Source organism: Balaenoptera acutorostrata, chromosome 10 (genome assembly GCF_949987535.1).
Source record: "Balaenoptera acutorostrata chromosome 10, mBalAcu1.1, whole genome shotgun sequence".
NCBI classification, from domain to species: domain Eukaryota; kingdom Metazoa; phylum Chordata; class Mammalia; order Artiodactyla; family Balaenopteridae; genus Balaenoptera; species Balaenoptera acutorostrata.
The window spans coordinates 3,921,676-3,934,571 of NC_080073.1; the positions used below are offsets into that span (position 1 = coordinate 3,921,676).

General features: G+C 43.4%; 1 protein-coding gene across 1 annotated transcript in view; it reads left to right on the forward strand.

Annotated features, from left to right (window-relative positions):
- CCDC174 (coiled-coil domain containing 174) overlaps positions 1–12,896 on the forward strand; it is a 34,966-nt gene that overhangs the window by 12,666 nt on the left and 9,404 nt on the right. Inside the window, exons 5-10 of the mRNA XM_007192633.2 lie at positions 1,574–1,748; positions 5,140–5,235; positions 6,219–6,361; positions 7,152–7,246; positions 8,154–8,286; positions 11,329–11,481. Coding sequence (XP_007192695.1) covers positions 1,574–1,748; positions 5,140–5,235; positions 6,219–6,361; positions 7,152–7,246; positions 8,154–8,286; positions 11,329–11,481 — 795 coding nt within the window. The remainder of the gene's footprint in view (positions 1–1,573; positions 1,749–5,139; positions 5,236–6,218; positions 6,362–7,151; positions 7,247–8,153; positions 8,287–11,328; positions 11,482–12,896) is intronic.

Genomic DNA, 12,896 nt, shown 5'->3' on the forward strand with positions numbered 1-12,896 from the left:
CTTTTCCCCTGTTTTTCTCTATTTTTAGTTTTTTTCTGTGATGTGCTTATAGTTGCTTTTAAAATAATAAAAAAAAAGATCCCCCTTTCCTCATACCCACCCTAGAAAAAGAAAACCCAACCTACAGTTCAACAGCAGTAGAAGAGATTTTACAAGGCAGTGCATATGTTATTGCCTTTAAAAGGCATGTGTGGAAGTCTCTAGGGAGAAGGTGGCTCTGATGGGGGTCTTGAAGGCGTTGGAAAACTGGAGAAAGGGATTCTGCAGGGGGGAGAATGGAGAGAGCAGATCGGAGGGAGGAGAGGACCCGAGCTGGCAGGGCCGACTAGCAGGGCTGGGTCTGAGGGGCAGGGAAAGGGGGCAGCGGGGCAGCAGGAGAGCAGCGGGGCTGGACCCTGATCATGGGCTGCCCAGACGGCAGAGGCCTGTTCCCTGTGTGGTAGGGAGCCCAGCATGGGCAGGTTGGGTGCTCGCAAAGCTGAGGGCCCTGGGAGACGTTTTGCCTTCCTCCTAAAGAAGCAGCAGGGTGTCAGTCAGCAGGAGGCCTCACTGTTACATGGTCTTACAACTCAGTTCTGGGAACGTATATCTCTTTCCCATTTGAGTTACATGTTTTTGTGGTTTAAAAAAAAAGTCTATTTTCGTTTGATTCAAACTTTACTTATATTGTTAATACAGAAATTAAGTCCAAAGGAGTGTGTGGACGTGAAGATTTGGTTCTGTCCATACCAGCAGGCCCACCTCCTGATAGGCATATTGGACCAGCATGTTTGGGCTAGTTAAGTTTTGGAGCCTCAGCTATTCTCCACTGTACAGTGAGGGTAACACCAGTCCCTGGTAGTAGGGAACCTACTATCTGTTCCTTAGAGCTTAAATCTAGCGGAGTGAAACTTCATGTAAACATTGTGAATACATCCGCTATCCTGTGTTAAATTAAAATCATGGATTGCTATTTAACTTTCAGTGTATGTTTTAGCTCAAGTAGATTGTAAGGCCTGCAGGCAGATGGCACTTTACACATCTCTGTATGCCCTGCAGATCCTGGCACCGTGCCTTACCTGAAAGTGGTGTTCTTTGGATTGAAAAGAATTCAGATGACTTCTTTTACCTGTGTTATGACCCTTCAAACATTTGCCATACTGTAGCAGTATAATTAGGGTTATGGGATACGGCCCACATGTTTAGAGAGGGGTATTACTGATAGTGACAAAGACTTAACTGAGAAATATAGTTCTGCTTCTGTATTATGTAATTGGCTGTATGAGTCTCTTGAAATCAAATGGTTTTGTTATCTTAAAGTCTTTTGTTATTGACAAGACAGTAGAAAACATTAGGCTTTTAAAGATTTTTTTTTTATGTGGTATATGTGTCCAGTGGCCTATTTACAGCTTCCCTGTCAGTCTCGAGGTGGCTCTGTGTCTTTGTGAGCATTTAGGGGGTGGGTGGAGACATCAACTACTGAATTGTCGGGTAATATAGCCGCCTAGTGATGAATGTGACTGCTTCATGTCAATTCCATGTGTGTTCTTCTTCTTTGATGTCAAGAATCTGAAAATTGATTTTTATGTCCTAGATGAAGAAGTGGAGGATATGTACCTTGTGGATTTCACACAGAAGATCATAGACAAACACAAAGAAATGGAAGAGATTGGTGCCAATAGAGATTATAGAAGGACAGAAAGAGACGATGACGAAGAAACCGTTTCTGAAAAAGATATCCCTCCTCCCCAGGACCCCAGTGAAGAATGGTTGGTGATATTATGCCATTTGGTCATGTTAATATTGTCAGACTTGCGTTTAGTTTTTGAGAGTCATGTTGTTTGGTTGTTATCAAGCCATTTCTCTCTGTCCTTAAATATTTATTTATTTACTATTTATTTATTTTCACTGTGCCGGGTCTTAGTTGTGGCATGTGGGCTCTTCGTTGAGGCATGCGGGCTCTTTAGTTGTGGCATGCAGACTTCTTAGTTGCAGCATGTGAACTCTTAGTTGCGGCATGCATGAGGGATTTAGTTCCCTGACCAGGGATCGAACACAGGCCCCCTGCATTGGGAGTGCTGAGTCTTACCCACTGGACCACCAGGGAAGTCCCAGTCTCTCTCTCTTTTTCTTTTTTTTTGGCTGCATTGGGTCTTCATTGCTGTGCGTGGGCTTTCTCTAGTTGCAGTGAGCAGGGGCTACTCTTCGTTGCCATGCGCGGGCTCTAGGCATGCGGGCTTAGTGTTGCGGCTCGCAGGCTCTAGGGCGCAGGCTCAGTAGCTGTGGCACCCGAGCTTAGTTGCTCCATGGCATGTGGGATCTTCCCGGACCAGGGCTCGAACCCTTGCCCCCTGCATTGGCAGGCGGATTCTTAACCATTGTGCCACCAAGGGAGTCCCTTTCTCTCTATTCTTAATCAGTTTTCTTTCTTTAGAGACTCCACTTTAAATAGGATTGGATTTATAGGTATAGAAGCAGTAGCTCCAATAAAGAAATAATTACAAATAGACTGAGCTCCTGCCATGTGCCAGGCACTGTGCCAGGCACGGAGGCATTGATATGCCTGTTTCATTGATGTGAAAGAGTTGTTTAGGCAGAAGAATGTTCTTTTTTTACCCATGCTACCCTACCCTTGTCCTTATTCAGGCATCATGGAGAGTCATCACGTAGATAGTGTCATCTCTATTTCCAGTGAAAAGAGGCTGGCAGAGCTGATCCAGTGAGCCTTACTCTGGCTGTGACATTTTCTGGCGGTGTGGTCTAGGCATCGTGACCTGGATCTGGACTGCAGCAGCTCTGCCTTTCACTTGTGATATGGTTGTGATCAAGTTCCTGCCCTCTCTAAGCTTCAGTTTCCTCATCTGTAGAACAGGGATGGTGATGCTTAGTAGGTGAATGATGGGGAAACTAAACTAGTCTTTTGTTTACGAGAGACCAGAATGAAAATTCCATTATGATTTTTTGTACCTAAGACATTGTTTAGAAACTTGTTCAAAAGGGCTTGAAATTGCATGGAGATGCACTGATGCTGTGTCCTGGGAGTAACCCTGCCTGTTCCCCTCCTGCTGGTGCAGAGCCCACCCCTTCCCTGCTTCAAGACTCAAATGTCCTCTTTATGGGGGTGTTTGTTAGGAACTGCTTAGGGTTGTTGGCAGCACTTGTTGACCTTTTGTCAGCCATTGCCCCTGTGGGCAGGAGTCATTTATGAGTGAAGAGAGCAGTCTTCACTGCTTGGAAACACAGAGAACTTGCATCTTCATGCTGTGGAGGGGTCTTCTTACCTGCCTTCTAAAACACTTATATTTGGGGTGGGCTAAGTGGCCGCACGCTTGCTATAGCAACCAGAAGAGGAGCATGTATGATGCCATCCCTTCCGTCATGCTTCTCATCATCATTTCTAGTCTAAGTGGTTTCTCCCTCATCTGAGCTCTGGTAGCACTTAAACATACTTTCTGCTCCTTTGGGTTTTACCTTTTATTTATATTGACACATAACTGGCCTCATTACCAGAAGAAGATTGAGGCAAACTTCTGGTACTTTTTATACCCTGCCTGCTCCTGTTAGGAGTGTTTCATGAGCGTGTGCCCTAACTTCCCCCTAGAGCCCTGTGAAGAGGGCATGACTCCGAGCCCTCCTGTGTCCCCCTTGTACCTCGAGTACTTGTTTCTCTGAGAGCTTGCTCGGTGATTGCTGATTACATGGGGCAGTTGCTGGCTGCTGTTCTGCCACTTCTTTGTGATGGGATCTGAATGTTTTGGAGGCCTTCCCCGGAGACAGAATGGCCTGTGATTGCTTTTCATAGCAGAAATCTCATCTCCTTTGAAAGGTTTAATGTCTTTTTTTTTTCCTCTCATATTAATGCCTGTATGATTACAACCAATTTGTTACTGATTTGAAGAGTTTGGAGGGCAATTGAAGGTGTCACATACCACCATATGGTGAAGGAAGATGCACTGCAAGCAGTTCTGACACTTTTTTGTTTTTAAATTAGGTTCCAGAATTGTAACTGCTTGTAAAATCCTTTAGGTAGTTAAGTTCCAGGTGGTGGAAAATCTTTCCACAAAAATACTGTAAATAACTACTCAGACCATCTGGCTAAATGGTTTTTGTTCTCCATTCATAGAAGAAGAAAAAAGGAAAAGAAGAAAAGGGAGAAAGAAACTGCTCTCTGCTGTTGGAGGTTTTATTTCTGTGGTCATCAGCTTTAGGACTATAGTTGTGGATTCCCAAACATTCAGTTTTTAAATCATAGGCTGACAGTTGGAATTGGCAGGTGTGAGACAAAAGAAAAGGCTAATAAAAGCAAAGCCACATGCATGGGAATCTGACCGTGAGTTGGTCCAGCAGCAGTGCTGGCCCTTCTGTGCTTTCAGCCTCCTGCCAAAGGCTGTGAGGGAGTCCTTGCCCATAATTTTAAAAATTAAAAATGTCTTGCATCATAATGCAAATGAAATGTTACTCATGAAAACCTGCCCTTTTCCTGTTGGGGGAGTCTCGGTACTTCACTGGCCTTGCCAGCTGCCTGGCTCCCCTGCCTCGTGCCTGGACAAAGGTGCTGTGGGCCGGGATGAGGAAAGAGGAACGGGGGTGAAAGGTAACAGACGGGCCCGCTGCTGAGGTGCTTCTTTGGTATAAAATGTGTGTTGCTTGGCTTCCTCCTAGTTAAAAAGAGTCTCTCAAAATACTTACATTAAGAAAGTTCTAATTCATTGGGAAGAATTGTACCAATTCGAAGAAATACAGGAAAGAATAAAAAGTCAAATTTGGGAAGACTGTAAGGAAGTGAGCAAGCTGAGAATATGGTACGGAGCAAAGTTATTATGATGCTGATAAAATATTTGGAATTGTTTAAACCAAATTAAAGTAAGTTCTGAGATGCTGCAGCAAGGGTCTTTGTGGGGTATTTATCTTGAGGTCAGAGATGTACATGATCATTTTCTACAGTTTCTAAAACTAAGATTTAATAAAGGGCTCAATGAACTTACTGTGTGTCAACTTTTAACTTTGAAAAACATGTTCTTACCAATGGTAGTGGTCTCTCAGGTTGAGGGTTTTTCTTGGTGATGGGGCCTAAATTAACTTTTTACTGTGCACCAACTCCCTGACTTAGGGAACCATATGTCATGTACAATTTTCCATGTCTTTTCACTTTTATTTCAGGGTGGATTATGTGGATTCTTTAGGGCGATCCCGGCGCTGTATGAGAAAGGATTTGCCACATCTGCTGGAAATGGATAAAAATCTTCAGGGGAGGCTGTAAGTGTGACATGCAAAGCTTTGCCCATGACATGCAGACACGGGGATTGTTTTGTGCACAAGGCTGTTTTTAGTTAATTATCTTTGGTGCTCTGGTATAGGAATATTTTTTTAATGTATAAGAATATTAGTGGAAGCACTTTTTTGGGGTTAGCATACACATACACACATAGTCCACACTCAGGGAACAACCTGAGTGGTTGATCATCCATATTGTGTAGCTACTAAAAGGGATGAGTTAGAGCCTATCTGTTTACTTGAAAGGATGTCTGCCTACAGAGTAACAAATAGAGAATGAGCCCAGACCAAGCCAACAAACAAACCACTGCGGAGAAAGTGTTTAAGAATATACTCTTGGTTATCCCACAGCAGGTGGGGGCAGGGAGGTAGTTAGCTTAACTTTTTGTTTATACACCTTTGCATTTTGAAGTAAGGGCTTTATGGCTAGAATTTTTTCTGTGGTGCCTAAGACACACCTAAGAGGTAACTTGCTAAAACATCCCAGGGAATAAAATTCTCACCAAGGGCAGCTATTGTGTGGAAAGTGTTGGGAGAAGCTCCACCTTGTCCACGTCCTCCAGGGTCAGGTAGGCCTGGGCTTGGCACAGGGAAGAAAGTGCAGAAGCCCTGAGCCACCTGACGAGACATGAGGCCCTGCACGGGAGACCATCCACAGGAGGCCCATAGTTCTCCTCTCTGCCTCTCCTGCCCCCTCCATTCAGCCCAAGACCAGGGTGGGAAGGAAAGTAATTTGTCTGAGTGGTGAGGCAAGATTTCATTATGCTAATGTAATATGTTGCTAGCTTTGATTAAAGAAAGGCGAAAATAGTTTTTGCAGGTTCCTAGTGGTATTGTGGGTCAGAAGCCTCTGTAAGGAACGTCTTCTTCGTAACTAGAGTTACTCATCCATGTTCGCCCTCCTGAACTGAAGCATTGCTGTGTCACAGCTCTTATCTAAGATGGTTTTTGCTCTATTTTCCTAGTTTCGTTAGTCCTGCAAATGAAAAAACCTTACTATCTGAAGATATGAGAAAAGAACTCCAGCGCCAGCAATGGGAGGAAGAAGAGAGGGAGTCCCTGAGAAGGCCAATGGGGCCCGTACATTACGAAGACATTCGTGAAAATGGTATAGACATCTGGCAACTTTTTTTTTTTTTTTTAATTTATTTATTTTTGGCTGTGTTGGGTCTTTGTTGCTGTGCACGGGCTTTCTCTAGTTGCGGCGAGTGGGGGCCACTCTTCGTTGCGGTGCACGGGCTTCTCATTGTGGTGGCTTCTCTTGTTGCAGAACATGGGCTCTAGGCGTATGGGCTCAGTAGTTGCGGCTCGCGGGCTCTAGAGCGCAGGCTCAGTAGTTGGTGGCACACGGACTTAGTTGCTCCGCGGCATGTGGGATCTTCCCAGACCAGGACTCGAACCTGTGTTCCCTTCATTGGCAGGCTGATTCTTAACCACTGCGCCACCAGGGAAGCCCCCATCTGGCAGCTTTTTAAATCATTTTTTTATCTTGAACAAATGACAAGCATAAAAGGAAGTGTTCGTAAAGCAGCAGCTCTTATGTGGAAATAAAAGATTCTACTTTCGGAATTGAAAATATCCCTTTTTTCACTTCATAGCCTAAAAATATTCATATTGGGAGTATCTTCCTAACAGAGGGTCTGTTAATCCGAGTTTGCTCCTCAAGAGAAGTGGAGGCAGCCTATGACTAAAACGTTAACGAATATTTGTTACGCTTGTCACTTGGCAAACAGGATGGAAACAACTTCTAACTTTTTTTGTAGCTGCTTCTTAGAAAAAAACAAAACAAAATGTGTGAGACATCATTGTGTTCCTTTTTGCTTTGGTAGGAATTTGGTCTGAATTTAATTCACTGATCAGGGAAATCTAATCTTTTGGATAATTTTGACTTATTTCAGAGGCCCGGCAACTTGGTGTTGGATACTTTGCCTTTGCCCGAGATAAAGAGTTGAGAAACAAGCAGATGAAAACTTTAGAAATGCTGCGTGAGCAGGTACAAATTAAACTCAGTTGATGTTAAGGATTTGAGCGGTTGGGTTTCTTGTTGTACCGTACTGCAAAAAAATCTAGTAAATTAATTAGAAATTTACATTGCTATTCAGAATGCAATTATCGGTTTCATAAAGGTAATTGCCATATTATTTTGGTGTTTCAGACTTTAAGATTATAGTTGTTCAAAAGTAACCTGTATAACTTTTTTTTTTTTTTTAAATGGGGTTTTTTTTTTTTTTATAGCTACTTTATTTATTTATTTCTTTTATTTTTTGGCTGTGTTGGGTCTTCAGTTCTTGCGAGGGCTTTCTCCAGTTACGGCAAGCGGGGGCCACTCTTCATCGCGGTGCATGGACCGCTCTTCATCGCGGTGCGCGGGCCTCTCACTATCGCGGCCCCTCCCGTTGCGGGGCACAGGCTCCAGACGCGCAGGCTCAGTAGCTGTGGCTCACGGGCCCAGATGCTCCGTGGCATGTGGGATCTTCCCAGACCAGGGCTCGAACCCGTGTCCCCTGCATTAGCAGGCAGATTCTCAACCACTGCGCCACCAGGGAAGCCCACCTGTATAACTTTGATGTTTTAAACTTGGTTTCAAATATGGCACTTTTGGAGCGGCCTGGGTGAGAAAATAGAAGGTTATTAGAGGGGGGTTAAGGAGTAGGACAGAATTTTCTTGAATGGTAAGCCTTCCAGGATACTCTGTGAACTCTTACTAAACTTCAGAAGACATCAGAGGGCTTGTGTAAGAGGACTTAACGGGTCTTCATGTTGAAGATCTCAAGGATGGCTTCTTAGAGGTGGCATGAAAATCAATTAGTCTATTTTTAGAATAAAATTAATTATTTCATCTTTTTCAACAGAAATATTGTGAATAGGCTAATAATTTTCTAATTTTCTGTTCTGTTCAGACAACAGATCAGAGAACAAAACGAGAAAATATAAAGGAAAAGAGAAAGGCTATGTTAGAAGCAAGACTTGCCAAACTCCGACAAAAAAAGATGAAAAAATCAAAAGAGGATGGAGCAGAGGAAGAAGATAGAGGTATATCTTGGCTCGTGTTTCTAAACCTCAAAAGGAAAAATTTTAGTTCAGTTGATATCTCAATAATAGGACTGGCAATGTGGAAATCTAGTTTTATTCTCTAAGCAAGCAGTGCACCTTGGAGATACTGCCAGGAACAGTGTTTATAACCAAAGTGGCGTGGAATTACACTCCAAAGAAAATTTTAGGCTGTAGACAAGGGTATTAACAGTACATTGTGTTGTTTCATAGAACAGCATGGTTTAGTAACTCAGACTTAGGAGTAAAATACCTAAGTAAAATACTTAAAACGTTTTCTAGGATAAAATTTAGTTGTGCACGTACATGTTTTAGACCTATTTTCATTTGCGATGGTTGTGGTTTTTGTTGGTTATTATAAATTAATGTATTTTAAAGAAGACATGCATTCAGAAAGTTAATAAAATAAAGGATTTACAAATATGGGTATAGACAGCTTACCAAGGGACTGTTGAAATGCTTGGGAGCACCGTCCAGTACTGTGGTCAGACTTGCTCACTGTGAGAGTTATGCTAGACTGGGATAAACTGCCCCAACAGAGACACTACAGAGCCTGGCTCAAACCAGGTGGTCGTCTGCTTCTCTAGTTTGGACACCCATCCAGGGCAGGTAGTAGCTCTGCCCTGTACGGTCACCTTTTCCCTGGCCTCCTCCTGTCTTATTGCTTCTGCCATTCCATAGAGGGTTCCTCTCACCTGCACAGCACCTGTTCATGATCCAGCCCTGGGGAAGAAGGGGCGGGGAACCAGCTTCCATTCTAGGAATGTGAGTCGGGATCACACACAACCTATGCATTTACATCCCAATGGCCAGAATCCACAGGCCATCCCCAGCTGCAGGGGAGGCTGGGAAATGGCCTCTCTGGCGAGGTGACACATAACCAGCTGAAGCTGGGGGGCACTGTAGTCCCAAAAGGAAGAAGGGGGTGTGGGTGTTAGGGGCACATAGAAGCTTCTCCAGCTCTCACAGAAACCTGTGCTAAGCCATGGGCCATTTTCTAATTCTGAACACACTTCAGTTTAGCTTTGAAAGGAGATCAGAACACTTAGAAATCGGAAAATGATCCATTTAGTTTTGTATAAATGCTGTCTCCCTGTGACATGTTAAACTCTGTATTGTTTCTCTGTTTTTGCTCTACTCCTGAACATCTGTCATTTCCACAAGATGTGAAGTGCCACCAGTGCTTTTTAAAAATCTGTTTTCTTTTAAAATATGGCCAAAATAGAATAGCCTACAGCCTGTCGCCAGGCTCCAGCTCGTCATCACCCTCAGTCCCCTTGCTTAGTCGGAGACTCTTACTTTAGTTGAGTAATTGGGAGGTTTCTGGTCCTTCGATTGTTGGTCAGGGGAAGCAGCGTGGCATAGTGCCAAACAGACTTTTTTTTTTTATGAACATCTTTATTGGAGTATAATTGCTTTACAATGGTGTGTTAGTTTCTGCTTTATAACAAAGTGTATCAGTTATACATATACATATGTTCCCATATCTCTTCTCTCTTGCATCTCCCTCCCTCCCACCCTCCCTATCCCACCCCTCTAGGTGGTCACAAAGCACCGAGCTGATCTCCCTGTGCTATGCGGCTGCTTCCCACTAGCTATCTATTTTACATTTGGTAGTGTATATATGTCCATGCCTCTCTCTCACCCTGTCACATCTTACCCCTCCCCCTCCCCATATCCTCAAGTCCTTTCTCTAGTAGGTCTGTGTCTTTATTCCCGTCTTGCCACTAGGTTCTTCATGACCTTTTTTTTCCCCTTAGATTCCATATATATGTGTTAGCATACTGTATTTGTTTTTCTCTTTCTGACTTACTTCACTCTGTATGACAGACTCTAACTCCATCCACCTCACTACAAATACCTCCATTTCATTTCTTTTTATGGCTGAGTAATATTCATTGTATATATGTGCCACATCTTCTTTATCCATTCATCCGATGATGGACACTTAGGTTGCTTCCATGTCCTGGCTATTGTAAATAGAGCTGCAGTGAACATTGTGGTACATGACTCTTTTTGAATTACGGTTTTCTCAGGGTATCTGCCCAGTAGTGGGATTGCTGGGTCGTATGGTAGTTCTATTTGTAGTTTTTTAAGGAACCTCCATACTGTTCTCCATAGTGGCTGTATCAATTTACATTCCCACCAACAGTGCAAGAGTGTTCCCTTTTCTCCACACCCTCTCCAGCATTTATTGTTTCTAGATTTTTTGATGATGGCCATTCTGACCGGTGTGAGATGATATCTCATTGTAGTTTTGATTTGCATTTCTCTAATGATTAATGATGTTGAGCATTCTTTCATGTGTCTGTTGGCAATCTGTATATCTTCTTTGGAGAAATGTCTATTTAGGTCTTCTGCCCACTTTTGGATTGGGTTGTTTGTTTTTTTTGTTATTGAGCTGCATGAGCTGCTTGTAAATCTTGGAGATTAATCCTTTGTCAGTTGCTTCATTTGCAAATATTTTCTCCCATTCTGAGGGTTGTCTTTTGGTGTTGTTTATGGTTTCCTTTGCTGTGCAAAAGCTTTTAAGTTTCATTAGGTCCAATTTGTTTATTTGTGTTTTTATTTCCATTTCTCTAGGAGCTGGGTCAAAAAGGATCTTGCTGTGATTTATGTCATAGAGTGTTCTGCCTATGCTTTCCTCTAAGACTTTGATAGTGTCTGGCCTTACACTTAGGTCTTTAATCCATTTTGAGTTTATTTTTGTCAAACAGAGACTTTGAAATCCTGGGTTTGAATCCTGGCCCTTGTCACTGTCTACCTGTGTAGCATTTCTGATCTTAATTTTCCTTATCTATAAAATGGGGATAAAATGGGAATACCAATCCTGACTTTATTAGGGTTATTACAGGGTTAAGTGAACTATTGTATACAAAATACTTAGCCCACTGCCTGGCACATGATAGGTGCTCAGTAAATACCGGTTATTGCTTGTACTCTCAGGATGAGCATGTTCTATTTAGTTTTTTAAGTAGTTTTAAGCTTTATTATAATGAAGTCTTATTCTCTTGCCAAAAATAGATGGAGATGTTATTGGGCCATTGCCACCAGAACCAGAGGTCATGCCAGCTCCTCATACAGCTGCCCAGAGTAGCAAAGTCGAAGTCATCGTACAGGAGAGGAAGGATACCAGGCCTGGGGTGCCGCACATCCGCGAGTGGGACAGAGGAAAAGGTAAGGCGGTCAGTTCTCCTCAACAGAGTGTGATTCTGGTGAGTCTTAGTGGTCCTTGGAAGCTTAAGGAATTCTCCACATCCTTGAACTTGTTTCTTCTCAATACCCAGGAGCATTAGAAAGTGTGATTATAAAAGATCAGGGTCTACAAGGCATCATGCCTAAAGGATGAGTTTTGTTTTTTTTTTAAGAAGCACTTGGCAGAAGGTTTCTGAAATTCCCGCTGCCCCCGTGTGGTCTCACAGCTTTGGGATTCTGTTTTTTTTTGTTTTTTGTTTTTAATTTTTGGCTGCTTTGGGTCTTCATTGCTGCGCGGCTCTCTCTAGTTGCAGTGAGCGGGGGCTACTCTTCGTTGGGGTGTATGGGCTTCTCATTGAGGTGGCTTTTCTTGTTGAGGAGCATGGGCTCTAGGCGAGCGGGCTTCAGTAGTTGTGGCACGCGGGCTCAGTAGTTGTGGCTCACGGGATTTAGAGCACAGGCTCAGTAGTTGTGGCGCACGGGCTTAGTTGCTCCGCGGCATGTGGGATCTTCCCGGACCAGGGCTCGAACCTGTGTCCCCTGCACTAGCAGGCAGATTCTTAACCACTGCACCACAAGGGAAGCCCCTGGGATGCTGTTTTTCAGGAACCGTTTTTTAAAACCTTATGAAGGTTTGGTACTTTAATGTATTCTGTGTTTTAGCAGTGTCTTTTTTTTTTTTTTTTTTTATAAGTACAGCTCTGACAGACCTGTACTACTTTTTATTTATTTATTTATTTATTTATTTATTTATTTTTGGCTGTGTTGGGTCTTCGTTTCTGTGCGAGGGCTTTCTCTAGTTGCGGCAAGTGGGGGCCACTCTTCATCGCGGTGCGTGGGCCTTTCACTGTCGCGGCCTCTCTTGTTGTAGAGCACAGGCTCCAGACACGCAGGCTCAGTAGTTGTGGCTCACAGGCCTAGTTGCTCCGCGGCATGTGGGCTCTTCCCAGACCAGGGCTCGAAACTGTGTCCGCTGCATTGGCAGGCAGATTCTCAACCACTGCGCCACCAGGGAAGCCCTAGCGGTGTCTTTTATGTTCAGTTGAAAACAGTCTGCGTCCCAGTGTATTAACTTGGATTCACATATGGTCCCATTGGGTTATGCAGAATTGTCTGTAATTTTTTTCTGTAAATACACCATGGTCCCTACAGCAGCCTCTCTTTGGGAGAAGACTCTGGTTTATGTCTTTTTGAAAAAGATCATTTCAGTGGTACATTAGTGTGAATTGTTGGAACTGATGAGATCCACGACTAAAGTAAAAGATACGCAGATGGGTGAGTGCCTTTGGTTAGTGCTACTGTTAGAAATAGAGGTGGAATACCAAGATAGATCTGGACCGGTGTCTTTTGTGTCTTCTAAAACTCAATAAAAGACAAAACTTGTGTTTTGCTATGAA